The sequence below is a fragment of the Balearica regulorum genome, chromosome 1, assembly GCF_011004875.1.
Source record: "Balearica regulorum gibbericeps isolate bBalReg1 chromosome 1, bBalReg1.pri, whole genome shotgun sequence".
Lineage (NCBI taxonomy): Eukaryota > Metazoa > Chordata > Aves > Gruiformes > Gruidae > Balearica > Balearica regulorum.
In genome coordinates this window covers 78,452,555-78,471,059 of record NC_046184.1, presented here as the reverse complement: position 1 = coordinate 78,471,059, position 18,505 = coordinate 78,452,555, and the positions used below count along the sequence as shown (strand labels likewise).

Genomic DNA, 18,505 nt, shown 5'->3' with positions numbered 1-18,505 from the left:
TTTCCCAACACCAGCATATGAGGGAACAGAGTTGCTTCTGAGCTGCTCCTTACACTCCAGTGTACTAACTCCAGATTACTGAACACAATCCAAATGAAAGTCTCAGGATGGAAGGGTCATGACACATTTTATCTTCTGGTAGTCCACTAAGTACTTGGGCAGAACTGGAAGAAATCTTGGTGTCAATCTGCTGGATTTCAAAGGCAAAAAATAGCATACTGCTGCTATATGTTTAGTTTTTATGTCCATTTTAAAGCTACTGTTCTTCGTTTAAAACATTCTTGTGATGGTTGGTGAACATTCCAGGTGCTGTAATAGCCATGCAGTAATGTGATTTCCAGTGTGTAAGTGATACATCCATTTTCACGGATTTGTCTCATCAACAAAGTGAACTTTGCAGCTGATGACAGTTTTTACAATTTAATTTTCAAAACAGCATTCCTACATTGATAGTTTTAATTGGCAAGATTGCTATTGTTACAGATTCAGTTGGGCTGTCAATATTTGTTTTCACAGAAATCTCACATTCCATCTGGACTTAAATGCCCATATCTGAAAGTATATATCCTCTGTATAATTTTGCATGTCTGAAACATCATGTGTCTGAGCTGCATAGAAACATCCAAGTAGATGACACTGTATGAGAAAACCAGGAAACTAAAGAAAGACCTTTGCCGTGTCACATGTTACCCTTGCTTCCATTTTTTTTTTCAGAAAAGGGAGAACATTTGTCAAGAGAAGAGGAGGAAAGTAGATCATAGTAGGCGATGATTTGATCTACTGGAAATTATCTCAGTTATATCATTCATGAGATAATACTGTGGATGACCTATCATACAACTCTTACCAGTTGTCTTCCTTTTCTCATTTCTTAAAATTTGATAAGGATAAAACCGTAGATATGCAAGAGCAGATCAGTAGCTATATGTCAACAAGCAGAAAAATTGTTCTTGCATGAACAATTATAATGTACAAGGTTGTAATGTTCAGAATGTGCATTAGTAGCTTTAATCACTCAGGGAAAGCTCAACTGTACCTTATAATTACAGAAATGGAACAAAAGATCTTTAGGGAGCATGTACAGCAAAGACCTGATCGGTTTTATCTGTGGAGGTGTTACCTGAATATATGGCAAAACAGGCTTGATTATTTGGACTATGCAGTACAAGAAAAGCAGGTTTTATTCTTTTCATGCTACTAAAGTAAGCAGATACTTCTTTTTTTTGGGTTGAAACTGGAATAGTGCCTCTCTTGCTACCATTTTCCAGTTAACAGTTCTGGTTTTTTAAGACCTTATTGTCATTCAAAGATCTTGCTGTGTGTTAGATACTTTTTCCAAAAACGATGTTTAGCTAACTTTGCTGTTGTCATTCTGTCATACTTCTAGAAGTGTATGCTAGGGAGTCTGATTAAAACATTGAGATACATAACGGTAACCTCAGGGGAAAAAATTAAATCCCTTCAGATTTTGAGGGCATGCTTTGCAATTTGGATTGATGACTGCTACAATTTCTTTTTTTTTCTGATGTACAGCCATTGTAAGAGAGTGCAGCTGGTAGATAGGTGACACATTTTCCTCTTACTACTTCAGTATCTTGTATGAAGAAATACTATTTGATATCTAAAATAACATGTTAATATTTCTCTGTATTTTTATTTTCAGTTTGGAAGACTGCTTGACCTGTGTCATCCTATTCATAAAAAATACCAGCTTGCTGTTACCAAGGTATTCAGCAAATACATGACTGCTATTGTTGTTGCCACTGAAAAAACAGCAAGAGATTGTATTCGGTTCCTAAAACAAGAACGAGCTGAACCTGAAACTTTTCTTGCTTTGGATTACCTCGATGTAAGTACATTTTTCTTTTTCCTGTCATCAGCAAGTTAATACACTTGAAAATCTCAATATTGAATTATTTAAGCTTAACTAAAATAGGCTTAAGTGTTGAGGCAAAGCACTTACGTGGTGAAGTTCATGAGCTTCCTGTTGACTCATTTCTCCAGCCTTCAGAGGTCCCTCTGGCTTGGCAGCATGACCATCTGGCATATCAGCTATTCCTCACAGTTTTGTGTCATCAGCAAACTTGCAGAGGGTATACTCTGCCCCATCATCCAGATAATTAATAAAGATGTTAAACGTGGTTGGTCCCAGTATTGACATGGCTAGTTACTGGCCTCCAACTGGATTTTGTGCCACCAGTCACCAGCTTGTGGGCCTGTCTGTTCAGCCAGTTTTCAGTCTACTTCATGTCTGTTCATCCAGCCCATATTTCATCAGCTTCTCTATGAGGATCTTATGGGAGACAGTGTTGAAATACTTGAAATACTTACTGAAGTCTAAGTAGACAATATCCACTGCTCTCCCCTTGTCTACCAGGCCAGTCATTTCATTGTAGAAGGCTATTATGTTGATCAAGTATGACCAACTTGGTGAATCCATGCTGACTACTCCAAGACTTTATTGTTGTTCATGTGTCTGGGAATGGTTGCTAGGATTAGTTGCTCCTTCATATTCCCAGTGATCAAGCTGAGGCTGACTGTAGTTCCTTGGGTCCTCTTTCTTGCCCCTTTTTGAACACACGAGTGACTCTGTTTTTTCTCCAGTCCTTAGGCACCTCTTTCAGTTGCCGTGATCATTCAGATTATTGAGAGTGGTCTTGCAATGACATCAGCCAACTCCTTCAGCACTGGCGTTTACATCGCATCAGAACCCATGTATTTATGTACATCCAGTTTGCTTAAGCATTCCCTGACCTGATCCCCTTCCATCAAGGGTATGTCTTCCTTGTTCTAGACTTTCCCCCTGGAAAAATCCCAGGTCTCTGGAACCTGGGATTCTTAGAGGCTGTCTTGCTAGTTAAGACCGAGGTGACGAAGAAATTCAGTACATCAGTTTCTTTCATATCCTGTATCACCAGGTCCCCTGCCTCAGCAGCAGGCCCACATTTTCCCTAGCCTTCCTCTTATCACCTGTGTACTTACAGAAGCCATTTCTTTGACGTCCCTTGCCAGATTCAATTCTGGTTGGGCTTTGGCTTTTCTAACCCCTTATCTGCATGCTTGGACAGTGCCTCTATCTTCTGTATGCTTCTTTCTTGTGTTTGAGTTTTGCCAGGAGCTACTTGTTTATCTGTGCAGGCCTCCTGGGGTTTTTGCCTGATTTCCTGCTCGTTGGGATGATAGCTCTTTAGGCTGGAATAGGTGGTCCGTGAATATTAACCAGTGTTATTGGGTCCCTCTTCTTCTTTACTCTGGGGCTTTATTCCATGGGACTCTACCAAGCAGATGTTTGAAGTGGCCATAGTCTGTTCTCCTGCAGTCCAGGATTGTGAGTTTGCCTTTTGCCCTGCTCCCTCCTCTCAGGACCCTGAACTCTCTTGTGCTCACTGCAGCCAGGACTGCCTTTGACCTTCCCATCCCCAGCAAGCCTCTTCTTGTTGGTGACTATGAGGTCTAGCAGACCACGTCTGCTCATTGGCTTCTCTGTCACTTGGGTGAGGAAGTTGTCATTGATGCTTCCCATGAACCACCTGGATTGCTTATGTCCTGCTGTGTTGTCCCTGTAGCAGATATTGGAGTGGGTTAATCACTGCATGAGGACTAGGGCCTGTGAATGTGATGGTGGTTTTAGCTGCCTGTAGAAGGCCTCATCCACTTGTTCTTCCTGGTCAGGCAACCTGTAGCAGACACCCACTAAAATGTTGCTTTACCAGTTCTTCAGTCCTTACCCATGAGCTCTCAGTCGGTTCATGGTCCTTCCCCAGGCAGAGCTCCATGCATTCCAGCTGTTCTCACATACAGGGCAACTCCACCTCCTCGTCTTCCCAGCCTGTCCTTCCTAAAGACCCTCTGTCCCTCCATTGCAACACTCCAGTTGTGGGAGCCATCCCACCATGTCTCCGTGATCCCAAGAAAATTGTAGCCCTGCAACTGCTCACAGATCTTTAACTCATCTTGTTTATCCCCCATGCTACATGCATTACCATACTTGTATTTCACACACAGTGAAATAGGTTGTACAGATTTAAGGACTTTAGTATACACAGAATATGAAAACCAGATCTATTCCTAGTCTTGTAGCGACTGAAACTCTTATTCTGTTTATTTGTACGTCCGGTCCCCAGACTACTTGGATTTGGACATGCTTTGCTAGTATAACATTGATTCTAAACACAGCTTATTTGTTTTACAGGTTAAACCAATCAATGAAAAATTAAGAGAGATAAAAGGAGCTAAAATGATGGTGGATGTTGTACAAACCCCATTTGCTCCACTGAAAAAAGTGATTCAGTTTGTGAGTGGGAATGGCTTGGTCTGTGAAACAGTTAAAGAAGCAAAACAAATAGCGTTTGATGGACCAGTGAGGTTGAAAGTAAGAAGCTGAATTTTGTTTCATGTGTTTTTTTTATTGCAGTTATGTATTTGATGCCATTTAAATGGTTCTTCTATAAACATCCCGTGAAGTATTGCAGATAAACACAGAATGGTACTACACTGTCTAGTCTATTCCCACACAAATACACCCCCAGATATTTTACATGGTTTTATTTTCCTTTGTATGGCAGTATGTTTAAGTGATTTCCTGGGAAAAGGAGGCAAATTAGAGGATAGTTAGTGTCCCAATATGTTTCTTGGTATGGTCCTCTTGAGGAGGAGGAAGGAGGGATAATGCTGTTCTTAAAACTGTCTAATTTAAAAATACAAACTTTGTCTTGCTAGCTTTTCTGTGAAGAAATGCTTTCAAAAGTCCTTTAAAATAACTGACAGAATCTCTTAGTTGTAGATGTAGACTGTGTTGAGGACTGGAAGCTTCTCTGTCTCTTCCTGCATTTCTTTCTTCTTATCCATATCTCTATTGCTGTCACAGTCTGTAGAGCCCTTTCATGCACTTATTAAAACCTTTTAAAATCTTGATTGAAACAGCTTTAAGTTGGAGTGTGAAATCATGTTTACTTGGAATCCAGTTAAGTCACAAAACCACCTACATTCTTTACTAAAATTTATACCTTCTGTTTACAAATGAGCTGTTTTCCTTCACTCCATTATCATGTTGCTTGGTTTGCTCTACTGAGCCAGACATAACCTTCTAAGTTGCCAGTGTAGACACAAATGTCTCACAGTAATTTCCTAAATACAAGAAAATTATACAATTTCACTTCCTTTTCGGATCAGTTGCAATAATACCAAAACATGATTAGTGCCAAGAAACAACAGACTTTTTTGTGACTTCATGTATCATTTTAGCAGGTTTGGAACAGGAGAAAATATAGGAGTCCAACTAAAATGTGGTTGTCACTTGTTTAACTACTGTATCTTGGTGCACTAGTTCATGGGATATTTTGGCTGCTTTGTGTTCAGATTTATTTGGTTTTAATTTTTTATATTTTTTTTTTTCTTCCAGACAGTGGCTCTTGATGGAACTTTATTTTTGAAATCTGGAGTGATTTCTGGAGGATCAAGTGATTTAAGATTTAAAGCTAGATGTTGGGATGATAAAGAAATGAATAAAATGAAAGAAAGAAGAGATAGCTTGATAAATGAATTAAAGGTAGGTCTCTTAAAAAGCACTTAACTGCAAAAGACATAAAGGAGTTAAAGTTGTAGCTAACTTAATTTAGCTATGGGAAGAGGATTTTCTAAAAAGATGATTTTTGAAAACTTCTAGAAGATACAGACATGACATAACAGATGTTTATCCTCGTCTACTTAATAATAATAAACTTGAGGTCTCTGTCTTTAGCTGTGGGTTGGTACACATATCACAGAGGTTGGGAACCAGGACAACACTGTTGATACAAGATCCTTCAAGGAAAAAGAGCTGTTGTTCAAAGTATGTAAAGACTTTTAGTGAAAAAGGTGATACGTTTTGTCAACGTGAAAATATTTGCATGGACTAAAACCTGTCAGTGTAAAATGATTAGTCATACCTCTAGTCATTTTGGAGGAGGGATAGAGTAGGAATTTAGGAATTTGCAAGCATATGCTTTCTTTTGAGAAATAAATCTGTTACAAAATGACTGTTGAATGTGACCAATGCTATCAACATTTACCTTGAATGGAGCCTGTGTCAGTGAGGCTAGCTTTATGTACTGTATGAATCTGAAAAATAAGTGATTTCCAAATAAGTCGTCTTTTGTTTAAAATGCTTTTCCTCCCATTGTAATGTTTTTGTAGGTTTTAATGAAGGTCAAACGTAAGGAGGCTGACTTGAAGCAGTTGCATGCTCAATGCCACGGAATTCAGACACGGCTTAAATATTCACAGAGTGAATTAGAACTTATTAAAAAGAAACATCTTGCCAATCTCTACACGGTATAGTACTAAGCTTTTATAATATTCATGTTTAATAACTGTATTTTTTTTAACTAAGCCGAAATAAATACTACTTCATTACGTTGTGGGTTTTTTTAATTCAGTTTAAGTTTTATATACTGCAGTTCTGACTGAGGAATTAATAAAATACGAGATATAAAAACCCCAAGATTACAGAGTAATTTACATGAGGCTTTTTCTATTTTAGGTTTTAAATTTGAATTTGGTAAGCTTAGTTTATCATTTAGTAACCTTCAGAGGTCTATGGGTCAAAATGCACTTTAAATTATACTTACTAAGTAATTTGCTTTTCTCTTTATTAAAACTAATCGTTGCATGCAAATCAACAATAATAATGGGTAAGTGCCATTTGGGAAGAAAATATGTAATGTTTTTAATCAGAAAAATACAGTTCATCTGGAACAGAACTGTCTGTTAATTTCTAGGTAGATGATCATCCTATTAAGAAAAATTACTGTCTTATTCCTTTCTTTCTATCTAGGAAAAATCAAAACTGGAAAGCGAACTGGTAAATATTGAGTCTCAGCATGATATGCTGAATGAAGGAGTAGCACAAAAAAAAGAAAAAATACAAGAATTTCAGAAAAAAATTAATGAGGTAATGCCGTCTGTCATAGTCATATATAACAGCCGATGCTCTTGTACTACAGAAACTTTTCTGTTCCTACTGACTTCCAGAACTTGGACAACTTTTGACTTTGTAAACTACCTTGTTGACAAGAGTTATAAGTTAGTTCAGCAATCTTCCCATGTTCTCTACCTTTCTTACCAAGGTAACCGTGAACAGAAATGCGCTTGGATGTTGGTATATATGTATCATAGCTTTGCAAATCATTTTCCTTAAAATCAAAATTATGTGAGTTTTATGTGCCAAACACAAACTTAACCAACCAAATCCATCTCCTTCTTGAATATTAGATGAAGCTTTACTTAATATTTACACTGTAATTTCATTTGACATAGAAGAAAATTTTTGAGTTTGAAGAACATAGGTTGACGTTCCCCCACCTTTTCCTGCTCTGCTAATAAATATGATTTACTCTTTGATGGATTGTCCTTGCTCAATACTACAAAGTTCCCAGCTTTAGAGCTCTCAGTGCAAACTTTCACTGTAGATCAAATCCCAGTAAAATACTCTCTAGGCCCTTCATGGCCTGAGGGTAAAATTTGGTAAGTCTCAGCTTATTCTTTCTCAGACTGTAATGTCCGCGTCCTTTGTAAGAAACTGTAGTTACAGGAGCTTTCCTTTTTGTGGAGGGATAACTACGCAGTGTGACTGCACGACTAGACTGTAAGTTTCTTTTGGCATGAAGTCTTCCTGGCCATTGTGAATCTGTGGCAGCATGTACATACACTGAAGTTTGTATACACCCACAAGATTTGCAAATCTCTCAGTAAGAATTGCACCCACTGGGTAGAGAGTTTCTGATTTTCAGAAGGATAGTCACCCATGCATTCTCATGCAGTCATAGCAGGATCTGTTCAGTATCTACATGGAAATGCTCTATCAATATCTTTTCATCTGGAGAAGAGAAGACCCACCACTTCTGCAGCCCGTAGGCAGAATAGATCAGGCATACTCATGCCATTAGGAAGCGAGCTCTGTATCAGTTTTCTAGAGCTGAGAACAGTCCTCAGCACTGCTGGAGTGCTTTGTTCTGAATTCTACAGGTGTCATAGCTAGGTGATGACCTGTTGCACCACTATGTACTAGAACAATAGATAAAGAGCAGCCTTGTGTGAAGATTCTTTTCTCTTCCTAGGAATTAACCAATATCCATGCTTTACTTTCTGTGCACTCTGATTACCCTTGGAGAATGGTTGAGGTGTGCATGATGATTGTCAGCAAATTCCTCATTCTACTGTTTTGGGTTTGTTTGGGTGGGTGGGTGTTTTCTGGGGGGAAAGGGATGTTTTGGGTTTGTTGGGGTTTTTTGGATGTTGTGGTTTTGGGGTTTGTTTTGGTTTTTGCTTCTGTTTTCAAGACTGTTGTATGCCTACATTCGTTTGGAGGCCAATTCATGGAAGATGGAGCTAACCTGTGATACAGCTGAGACTTCTTTTGCTCTCTGTCTATTTTCAGGGATCGCTGATGCAGAGCTTAGGAACCTTGTGCTATCCCTGCCTGTCCAAATTCATTACTTGTTATGGTACTAAACAGCTTTTGTTATTAGAACCTGCTTATTTCTTCTTTTTATCAGCAACAGGAAAAGTTCTCTATGATATGTGATCCAACAGTTAGGTTTCCCAGCTGTTTTTTCTATAGACTGCTCCGCCATCTTAAACTTCATTTTTCCTGTCATTCTCTAATCTTCAGATGGTCCCCAGAACAGTTCATGCAGACTGCTGGCAAATTCAAAAGCTTTTGAGTATTGTGGAAAGGCTGAAGCCATTCAGTGAAGTGAATAGTAGTAAAGCCTCATCTAGTACTAAGAGGGGTTTCATACTGTGTTCCACTAGGGTAGACAATAACTCCGGCCTCTCTGAGAAATAGGCACCTCATCTCTTCTCTCTGGAAGTTGTTTTGTTCCTACTCTTGCCAAACAAATCTGGTACAAACTATGGAAAAGTGGTGCTGCAATTTTATCTGGAAAATTGACAGCCCTGCACCTAGGTGCTTGTGTAAATGTAGATTCTTAGGGAAAGAGAGATTCCTCACCACTTTCTCGAGTTACTTGAAGTGTATAGTACATGTGCAACTTAACTCCTGGCCTCTGACCCATTCTCATCAGTCTGTCTTGGATTAATCTGTGGAATTCTGCATGTAAAAAAAGCAAAAATTGCTGCATGTTCTCTGTCTTATTTGTGGTACAGGCACCAAGGGAGTGCAGATGTGTGTCACCTGCAAACTCTGAGAAAGTCATAGATGTTTAGGTCATAAGAATTCCAAATCCAGGGAACTTTTGCTTGTTCTGAAGAAAAAAGAAAAAAACCAAAAACACAGAACAAAACAAAAAACACAAATGGAGGCTGGTCATCAGTTTCTGATGAATAGTGTTACTTGAATAGTATAACTTGATTTGATGTAGTATTTGATACCTGGTTAAACAAGCCTGCATACCAAAACAGTATGAACTATATTAGGTTTTGACCTGTAAAGTTCTCTTAAAATTGAGTTTCCTTTTAAATGCTGTTGGCTGTTGCTATTTCTTTGTTCAGTCCTGCCATATGCAGAGTACCTATTTGCCTGCTTAAATTTTCCATTAAAATTTTCAGACTGTTTTTGTCTGAAGCTTTTGATAGTATATACTGTATAATTAGAAAAGGAAAGACACTGTAGCAGTTTTTTTGATGTGGCTTTGCTATAAATGGAATATAGCAGTTAATACTTATGGATCACTTGAAAGGATTAAAAGGAAGACCTGAGCTACATCAGGAAACTTGGTGTATCTGATTAGTGTCTTCTGTACCATTCCGCTTTTTCTTCTTCAGTTGACTGGGCAGAACCAGGGAAGTTGGTTACACTGTGATGACTTTAATTGTCTTTGGAGTGATGAGGTGCTGTCAGTAAGAGCTTAGGTAATAGTTACCTTTTGCAGATCATATGCCTTGCATCTAGCACTTGCACTGAAAGTGTTACTTGAAAATGTCAAGTACAGATTACTTCTTAGTAGTTCAGTTTGCTGTTTTTTGAAGTACCTTGAAAATCCAGCCTGTAGCACAGTGATTGTCTAAATGTTTTACTTCTGTGAGTGCCAAGATAGCATAAACATGTTTTGGTCCATTTCTCTCTATTCAAAGGCTGAAGATGCTGTTTTCCAGGAGTTCTGTGAAGAAATTGGTATAGAAAATATTCGTGTGTATGAACAAGAACGTGTGAGACAACAAGAGGAGATTGATAAGAGAAGGTGGTATTTGTAATTGAAATGTAAAAAAGTGGTTTGTATTAAATTGGGCACACTGCTAAATGAGTAACACCATCACAGGAAATACCACAAAAACACAGAAGACTGTAAAAGATTATATTATCACTACAAAGACTATTTAGCGGTTGCACTGCTTTGGTTTGGGTTTATTGGACAGTTAGTCAGTGACATTTTGCTACAAACTTGAAAGGTAAAATTCACTACTTTTATAGCACTAGTGTAGAAAAGCAAAGAATAGTTTTCTAAAATCCACATTGAAAAGTGACTCTATCACAAATTGAGGATGACATGAAGGCTCACTCGTGTATCAAAAATCTTAAAGGAGAACTGGGTGTAAGTGTTTTGGTGTAGGAACATGCTGTTAAGGAAAACAGGATCTTAATTTTCTCACAGGCAACCTCAACTGGTATTCCCCTCAAACAGGCACATGTCACAGGACCACACATTTATATCTTAAAGAATGAAAATGTTAAAAGGAACTGTCTGCTTGTCCTACAGGCTTTTTGAGGCAAATGATAGTTTGTGCATTTCCTGACATTATTTATAGAAAATACACCTTTTCTGCATGACTAGTGTAATGGCTAGCACTGAACTCCATTTTCTTCTCAGCTATCTCTTCAGCTGCTAAGAGACTCTCTGGTTTTCTGAAACGGGTCCAAGTGTATATTTTTGGCTAGGGCTGCCGTGAGGTGGTAGTGCGGCGCATTCAGTTGCAGTTAAAGCACCTGCTGGCTGAAGTGATTTGATCATTTATTTATGTTTGTAAGAACTTAAGTCTGGTGAAGGGGTAAGAAGTTAGTCATAGAACAATGAAAAGAGGAGGTTTTGCATAGTCTTATGCTACACTGCACATACAGCCTTGGCCTTGCTTATGCCCTAACTTGCCATCAGTAGTCCTGTAAGCCTGTGCTATGGTGCCTTCTTGCTAAAGAGCCTGTAGCTGGTGGTGTTCCAACCCTTTTGCCTGATCAAGAGATGCAGCGCTAGTAGTAAGTCATTTGGGAAGCTCAAAGCTCAGAGGCAGACAGTACCAGCTGAGAGGAGACCTTCCTGTGAACAGCCATTTAGTTTTACTTCAGTCCTTTCTCAAGGCAGCATGTGGAGAAGTTTCTGCCATTGTACCCCTACACACAACTGCAGGTCTCAATTGAGAGATGATAACCAAGGCTGAATATGGCTTAAAAAGCTCTGATCTCATGCCTCTTAATTGTCATCTCCTAGCTGAGATGGGTTCCTTCTAGCATTCAGGTAGACACACATGCCAGCTGACTAGGAGCCTTGTGGAGGCAGAGCAGGGAGTGCAGGCATTGGATAAATACACAGCATCAGTGTAGTTTCTTTCCGGCTCATATCTGCATAATTTACAGGTATATTATTCATACTGAGATACTTGACCTTCTAGTGTTACTTTCCATATTAAATGTGACCATAGTGTATCTTTATATTGTATTTTTTGAACTATTATCCCTGTATTTTAATAAGTTCCAGTATATCCACACGATGTGGTATAGTGGAATCAGTAGTCCTAATATATGCAAGTTTTTGTGTTCATGTAGAAGATGTAAAAACGCTACCGAAATAGTCAAAGTGAAAATGTATCTTGGAATAACTTAAAATCACAGTTACTAGCCTGCTTTGTAAGCATTGGTTTGAAATACTGTACTTTGATTAGACTGGAGTTTGAAAATCAGAAGACACGGCTAAACATTCAGCTGGAATATAATCGTGATCATCTACAAAAACTAACAAACGCAGTCAGCAAGTTGACAGAGACCATTCGTAAAGATGAAGCTGAGATTACTGGGCTACAGAAGGTAACTGTAAAATATATATGTATATATATCTTTATCTGGGACTGAGAGGAAAGAATGCATTGAATTACAATTTTGAGTCAATGTAGTTGATGCTGTTGAGTAATTCTTCTAGGGCTTAATTCAGTGTTGACTTTGTAAATGTTAAAAAAAAATGCAGTTGCATATTATTTTAATCTTGGAATAACCTGTCATATTAGGATACTTACTAAAAATAAGATTACCAAAAATCAAATTTGGGATTACTGTATGTACAGTGTTATATTGTGTTTAGCTTATATGAAAGGGCAGCATATGACTAGTAGCATATGGCTGAGATTCTTTAGAAGATTTTCTGCGTAATAGTAAACAACCCTGGTGCTTTGCATCTTTATAAGGTGCTTCGCAGCCACTAATAAAATTTAAAATAATTATATGAAAAGTAATTTAGACTTTTAGTTGAAGTGATGTGTATGGATTCCTCCTTAATAGTGTTATTCATGAGTAATTTTTTGTTGTGTTAATGCTGCTTGTTAAATAAACTGCTTCCGATGCACTGGAAAGTGAAGGAGAAAAGATGGGTAATAGTGCTCTGAATAAAAAACAAAACGGAAATGTAGAACTACCCCAAAGTGGGCGAAAACCCCCACATGCATCATTTGAACTCTATTTTAACATTAGAAGACGTGTATTTCTGATACTGAGGAAAAACAATAGACCCTTGCTCAGTCATGCACAAAAACATGTCTAACTTCATGCCTGTGTGCATAATTCTTCTGAAATATGACAATAAATTCAGGTATTTTTGTCCTGGAGAAGGATTGTTTTGTATTACATTCTGAAGGTACTTTGTTCGGATACTGCAGCAGCAGTGTGTCTTGATTAAGTTGCCATAATATTAGTCTCATAAGGACCATGTCTTCATGCATGTAGCATTAGGTTTACTATATTCTAGCACTTTTTTTTTAGCAATTTAGCAGTAATATGGGTTATATAGCGGAAGACTCTTCTAGAGTACCTCCGCAGATTCTTTGTTCTCTGTGGATTACCTGGGATTTATCTTTAATAAGCAATACTTTTTAAAGGATGTCAGGTTACCTGAGGTGTTGCTAAATACGTTGTAGATGTACAGTAGATGGGATCCTTCTTGCAGGGCTGAGTGATTAATCGAGGAAAAGGGAGTAGCCTGCAGATCTTGTGTCCTAGGATCCCTGCCTTGTTTGATGGCTTTATAGTTTAGTCCGGTACAGTCACAAATCCAGAGCTGGCAGCGCCTCTGTATACAAAATAACTGGATCTTCCTATGTGTAAGACAGGCTGTTTTCTCAGTGCCTTTTGGATTTTGGGCTGTAACACATTTGAATGTATTGTAACAGATTTAAACTTTCAACTCTTTCTTTCTGTATAATAAAGGTTCCATATCAAGCTTTTTGGTGAAAGGTTAAAAATGTATGTATTTCTATGCAGGATGAGGAAAAGCTTCTAAAAAAAGTGAATGAAATTGTGGAGGAGCAGCAACATCTTAAGAATAGATTAAGTGCTCATAAATCAGAGGTTACAAAAACCCAAAATGAAGTTGAAGAGTTCAGAAAGACGTTGTTAACTCTTAATAGGTAATTACTAATTGTACTCCTGGGAAAATGACTAATGTGGTAATATTTAGAAGAGGTTTAGTGATCAGATGTTTGAATTGCTCTTGTTCTGTTTTCTTGTGGAAGATTCATTAGAGACAAGGTAATTTGCATTCGTGGTATGCGTTAGTTAAAAAGTGTTTCTAATTCGGTATGTGGTTCCCAAAAGTAATGTGAACCAGATGATTATTTCATGAAAGCCATCTCATAAACCATACGTAATAACATTATCTTATTATCTACCTAGTGTTAGATCTTGTGATTTCTGGTAAGTACATATTAGCTTACAATGTATTAAGTTTGCTGGTAGTTTCTCTCTCTTTTTTTTTTAATTGTACAGTTAGTTCAATTAATGAGACTTTTTTTTTCTGATTTCAGTGTTCTTATTTTCTCCAGGCCTTTCAAGTGTTGGATACCTTAAACTAATATTAATTTTAGGTCACTACTTTGTCCTTACTGTTCTTCTAAATCAACTGTTTTGGGGACAGTTTATACTTCAATTTTCTTGCATTTCCTTATTACTGATGTGTTTAACATCTCTTAATCAGGAGTTGTCTTTATGTTTTAAAAAAAACAATGGCACAGTATAGCTAGGTAAACTTGTGGAATTTTATAAAAACTCATAGATTGTATGCTTAGTAATTCATTTTATAGTGTGTAATTTTAACAATAATATGTAATTCAAGTAGAGTAATGATAAAAGATACTTGATTAAATTTTAAAAGGATGAAATCTCCATACGTGTTCAGCAGAGCTGAACATAACAGAGTTGAGTTGTAGTTAGGAAAAGTGGATATTTGAATGTGCTATAGTGTGAACTTGCAATATATTGAAACTATGTCTGTGCTATTAGCATTTACCTTGTGATAGAGTTACGAGTTAGTACAGAACAGCAGGGTGTTAGCTTGCGTGCTAGAATAGCGCGTGGTTCCCAGCTCCCTCTTGAGTAATTTGGGAGAATGAAGGGCCTGGAAGAAATACCATTTTCTTCTCTGTTTGATGGAGGTTATAGAGGAAAAAGCTCTCTCTACTTGGTAACTGTTTTTCATGCTGTATGGCTGTGGATGCTACCAGCAGTGATGCTGCTGCTCTTTAATAGTTTTGTGCCTTTTGTGTATGTAGGGAAGCCACGAAATTACAAAAGGAAGCTACAGCTATAGAAACCTCTCTGGAAGAGAAAAGATTAAGACGACATAATATGCTTCTTGAATGCAAGGTGCAGGACTTGAAAATAAAGCTCCTGTCTGGATCACTGGATGACATCAGTGAAGTAGAGGTACTTAAAATGTTTACAGAAGATGGATGTCATGGAGGAGCAATTATTCAGTCTTGAATTTAAAGATATTTCTTTTTTTCTTACAGGACTGTTTGTCTTACGTAGTAATGTTAAATTTTTTTTTTAATCTTTTTTTTCCTCACATGATCAGGCCTCATCCATTCAAGTGAAGCATTTCTTCTGAGGCCAGCTGAGTGGAAGAAATGCCTTGATTTACACATTTCAGAGCTTTTCCTTGAAAAGGGAATGAATTGTCATGGGAATGTAAATCCTTTCCAATCAGGAGATTTACATTGTACACATTGTTTTAAATGTATTATAAACACATTACTGCTGCTTACTTAGCTTCAAACTGAAATTAGCGGATGTTTTCATCTTCATATAAAAGGTGCATTTTTTAATTAGACTCATAGGATCTTAACCAGCTGTTCATTCCATTTTGTCTAGGAAGGGAGCAATGGAATAAGTTTACCTCATACTATGTTATTACTGTGTCCTCATTTTAATGTATTAACAGTTTAAAAGTTAACTGTGTCTGATTTCTAAGCTGGAATGTCCTTCATATTTATAGCTAGGAACTGAAACAGAAGGCACTCAGACTACATCAAGTATCTATGAAAGGGAGGAGGCAATTCAGATAGACTACAGCAGCCTAGCAGAAGATCTGAAGGTAATCTTTTTGTTTAAAAATATTAGAGATTGAGTTTTTTAATTTTAGTTAAAATGCTTGTTGAAATTTATTTATTCTTCCTCCTAGTCTTTAAGTGAAACTTAATAAAACCAGTTTAGCTTAAGAGCGCGCGTGTGTGTGTTTTTGGTTTTGCAATCATACATAGTACTAATGTACGGGATTTCTAGATAGGTCAGTTTCCCCTCTAACTAAATTTAATTTATGCTTACTTAAGCCATAAAAATAGAATGGAGAGATAGTAAATGTAACTCTTATTTTTCCTTCCTCCTTTACCTTCTGCCTTTAAGTTCCAACACTATAGGTTATGACTCAAAACTCTAGAAACCAGTGACTCACTGCTGGGTGGGTTGTACCACTCTCTCTCTCTAGTATTTTCAGAGACTGAGACTTACCATCCTTCCCTGTAACATTCCATTAGGTCATGTTTTCTCAGCAGCTTTTTGTAATTTTTTTTTTCCTTTTTAATCATAAGGAAAATAATTGTCAGAGTCTAGCTACAGAGCAAGGGATGAATCTGTCATCATTGGAACTTGTTTCAAAGAACTCATCAAGAACCTGTCTCAAAGGTTTTCTTAACAAATCAAGTAGTGAAGTCACCTAATCCTCCTCCTGTGTTATATTTTAACCTGGACTTCTAGGCTGAAGGGAATTTATTGTCTGTTTTTAAAGGTCTTGTGGAACAGTGCTTAGGACCTAGTAAACTTATTCGGAGAACTAAGACTCTGGGTGGAGTTTTTTGTTTTGTTGTGTTTCCAGTTAAAGTGATTAGATGAGTGGGTTACTTCTTCCAGAAACCATGAGTGCTTGCTGTATATGTTGAAATATCTTTGCCTCAAAGCAAAGTTTATTGCTCTAGTATTTTTGTCTTTTTTTAGGACCTAGAGTCTGATAAAGATATAGAGCATCATCTGAACCAGATGCAGCAGGAAATAAAATCTAAAGAGAATACTTTAATGAAGACAGCTGCTCCAAACCTGAGAGCAGTAGAGAAACTACAGTTAGCTCGAGACAAGTTCCAAGAATCAATAGATGGTAACATTGAGTCTTTCTTACTAATCTCTTTTCTGACTGTGAGAGTTTTCACCCTAATTGAAATTCCTCTTTCTGGGCTTGGTCCTGCTGGCTTTGCTTCTTTCAGATATGGAGGTATTTTTTGTGCTCAAGTGTTTATCCTCAGTTGTCTTTTTAATTGTATGTAAACAACTTATTTCAATACAGTAAAGTATATGTTAATACAGTTTGAATGATTGGAAAGATACATTGTTGGCCAAATGTCATCGTAAGGTATTCTTACTTACTTTAATAATAAAATGCTTTGCTTTTTCTTAAATAATTGAAGGAACATATATATGTTGTCCAGAACTCAGACATGAGTATTACTGCAAAATTACTGGTGTGCTCAAAGAGCATTGTAGACATTAACATAGTAAGAAAACCAAGGAGTTCCGAAGCTGTAACAGGTAAATGCTGGTGCTGCTTGAGGCTACCCAGCTTACAGAAGGAATTATAAGAAGAATTTTGTTCATTGCTCCAGACGAATGTGACATAGAGTAGATTAGATACATCCCAGCTTTTCAGATTTTGGAGCCTACATTTGAAATCTGGAGGGAAACTAACAATATTGGTATGCTCCTTGTACGTGCACTAGAACCTTTTTCTGCAAGAAATATTTTCCTTGATGCTTGTTATGGTACACAATAGATACTCGTTCTGTGTATTTGCTTAGAGGCTTCTTATGGAGTAATTTCAGTCATTTCTTTCATAGCTTTTGAGACCAGCAGAAAGGAGGCCAGAACATGCAAGCAAGAATTTGAACAAGTGAAAAAAAAGAGATACGAGCTTTTTAGCCGGTGCTTTGAGCATGCCTCTGTAGCTATTGATCAGATCTACAAGAAACTTTGCAGAAACAGTAGTGCTCAGGTGTGTCATGTTCCTAGATGCTTGGCTTAAAAGGACTACTTGATGCTTTGTTATCTGGAATACAACAACTTAGTAACTTCTACTTTCCAAAGACAGTTTCAGTCCTGAAGAAAATTACACAGATAATAAGGACTTCAGAATTTTAGGGTCAGAGGAGGAATAGGTAATATGTCGAAGTGGGCTTGATGTTAGACAGGGAAGTGTTACATAAAGTGTTAACAAAATTGGGAACTACTTTGGGTTAGTTTTACTCTTTATATTTAGCAGACATGTAAATTACCATGGTACAAATGTGGAATATGTTCAAGTACTTCGTTTAAAAATAACATTGGTTTACAGATCTGGTGATACCAATAGTAAGTAATTAAAAATGCTTAATCATTAGTATAGATAAATCTAAAAATCATAAATCACTGTTTCAGTGTTAGTGTTTTGTATGAGATTTTGAAGCTTCTTATACCCCAATAGACTTAATATGTAGGCATCTTAAGAAACCTGCAGAAAAATGGTGTCACAATTGTATTAATCTTTGCTAGTGTTCTAGTATTAATGCCAAAAGTAAAGAGGAAACTCCCAAATGCTTTGTTTACATCAAATTCTGCAGATGGCTGAATGTTTAAAGGACTCAGGCTTCAACTCTTCTCTGTCTTCAGATTTTGTGTTTTTCTTCAGAGTCAGATATTCTGTGAACACCTTAAATACCTTTATATCCTTTCTGCTTCTAGGTCAGACAGGATAATAAAGCATTTCTTTCTTCGTGATTACTGGACGCTTACCTTCTCCCCTAGACTTGCATCACTCTGAAACAACCAGTATTTTCCAGATGCATTGCCATAAATAAGTAGTTGGTTGCTTGCTTCCTGAGGTCTGTGATGCTATGCCTTGATTTGAGCCATAGTGGTAACATGGCTGAGAGATTATCCTGTGGTTAGCTGGGAAACTAAAACTGCTTACTAGATACTAACATAGTAGCTGAAGGAACCTGGTCTAATTGCTTT

The 18,505-nt window shown here is 37.3% G+C and overlaps 2 protein-coding genes across 2 annotated transcripts in view; one reads left to right on the top strand and one right to left on the bottom strand.

Annotated features, from left to right (window-relative positions):
- Positions 1–18,505, top strand: part of SMC1B (structural maintenance of chromosomes 1B) — a 38,499-nt gene that overhangs the window by 11,913 nt on the left and 8,081 nt on the right. Inside the window, exons 10-21 of the mRNA XM_075760288.1 lie at positions 1,664–1,849; positions 4,193–4,372; positions 5,402–5,548; positions 6,175–6,312; positions 6,815–6,931; positions 10,075–10,181; positions 11,872–12,013; positions 13,457–13,602; positions 14,743–14,896; positions 15,468–15,566; positions 16,463–16,619; positions 17,353–17,507. Of these exons, the coding sequence (XP_075616403.1) occupies positions 1,664–1,849; positions 4,193–4,372; positions 5,402–5,548; positions 6,175–6,312; positions 6,815–6,931; positions 10,075–10,181; positions 11,872–12,013; positions 13,457–13,602; positions 14,743–14,896; positions 15,468–15,566; positions 16,463–16,619; positions 17,353–17,507 (1,728 nt within the window). The remainder of the gene's footprint in view (positions 1–1,663; positions 1,850–4,192; positions 4,373–5,401; positions 5,549–6,174; positions 6,313–6,814; positions 6,932–10,074; positions 10,182–11,871; positions 12,014–13,456; positions 13,603–14,742; positions 14,897–15,467; positions 15,567–16,462; positions 16,620–17,352; positions 17,508–18,505) is intronic.
- Positions 10,054–18,505, bottom strand: part of FAM118A (family with sequence similarity 118 member A) — a 32,044-nt gene continuing 23,592 nt past the window's right edge. Inside the window, exon 9 of the mRNA XM_075760267.1 lies at positions 10,054–10,100. Within this exon, the coding sequence (XP_075616382.1) occupies positions 10,069–10,100 (32 nt within the window). The 3' untranslated portion in view covers positions 10,054–10,068. The remainder of the gene's footprint in view (positions 10,101–18,505) is intronic.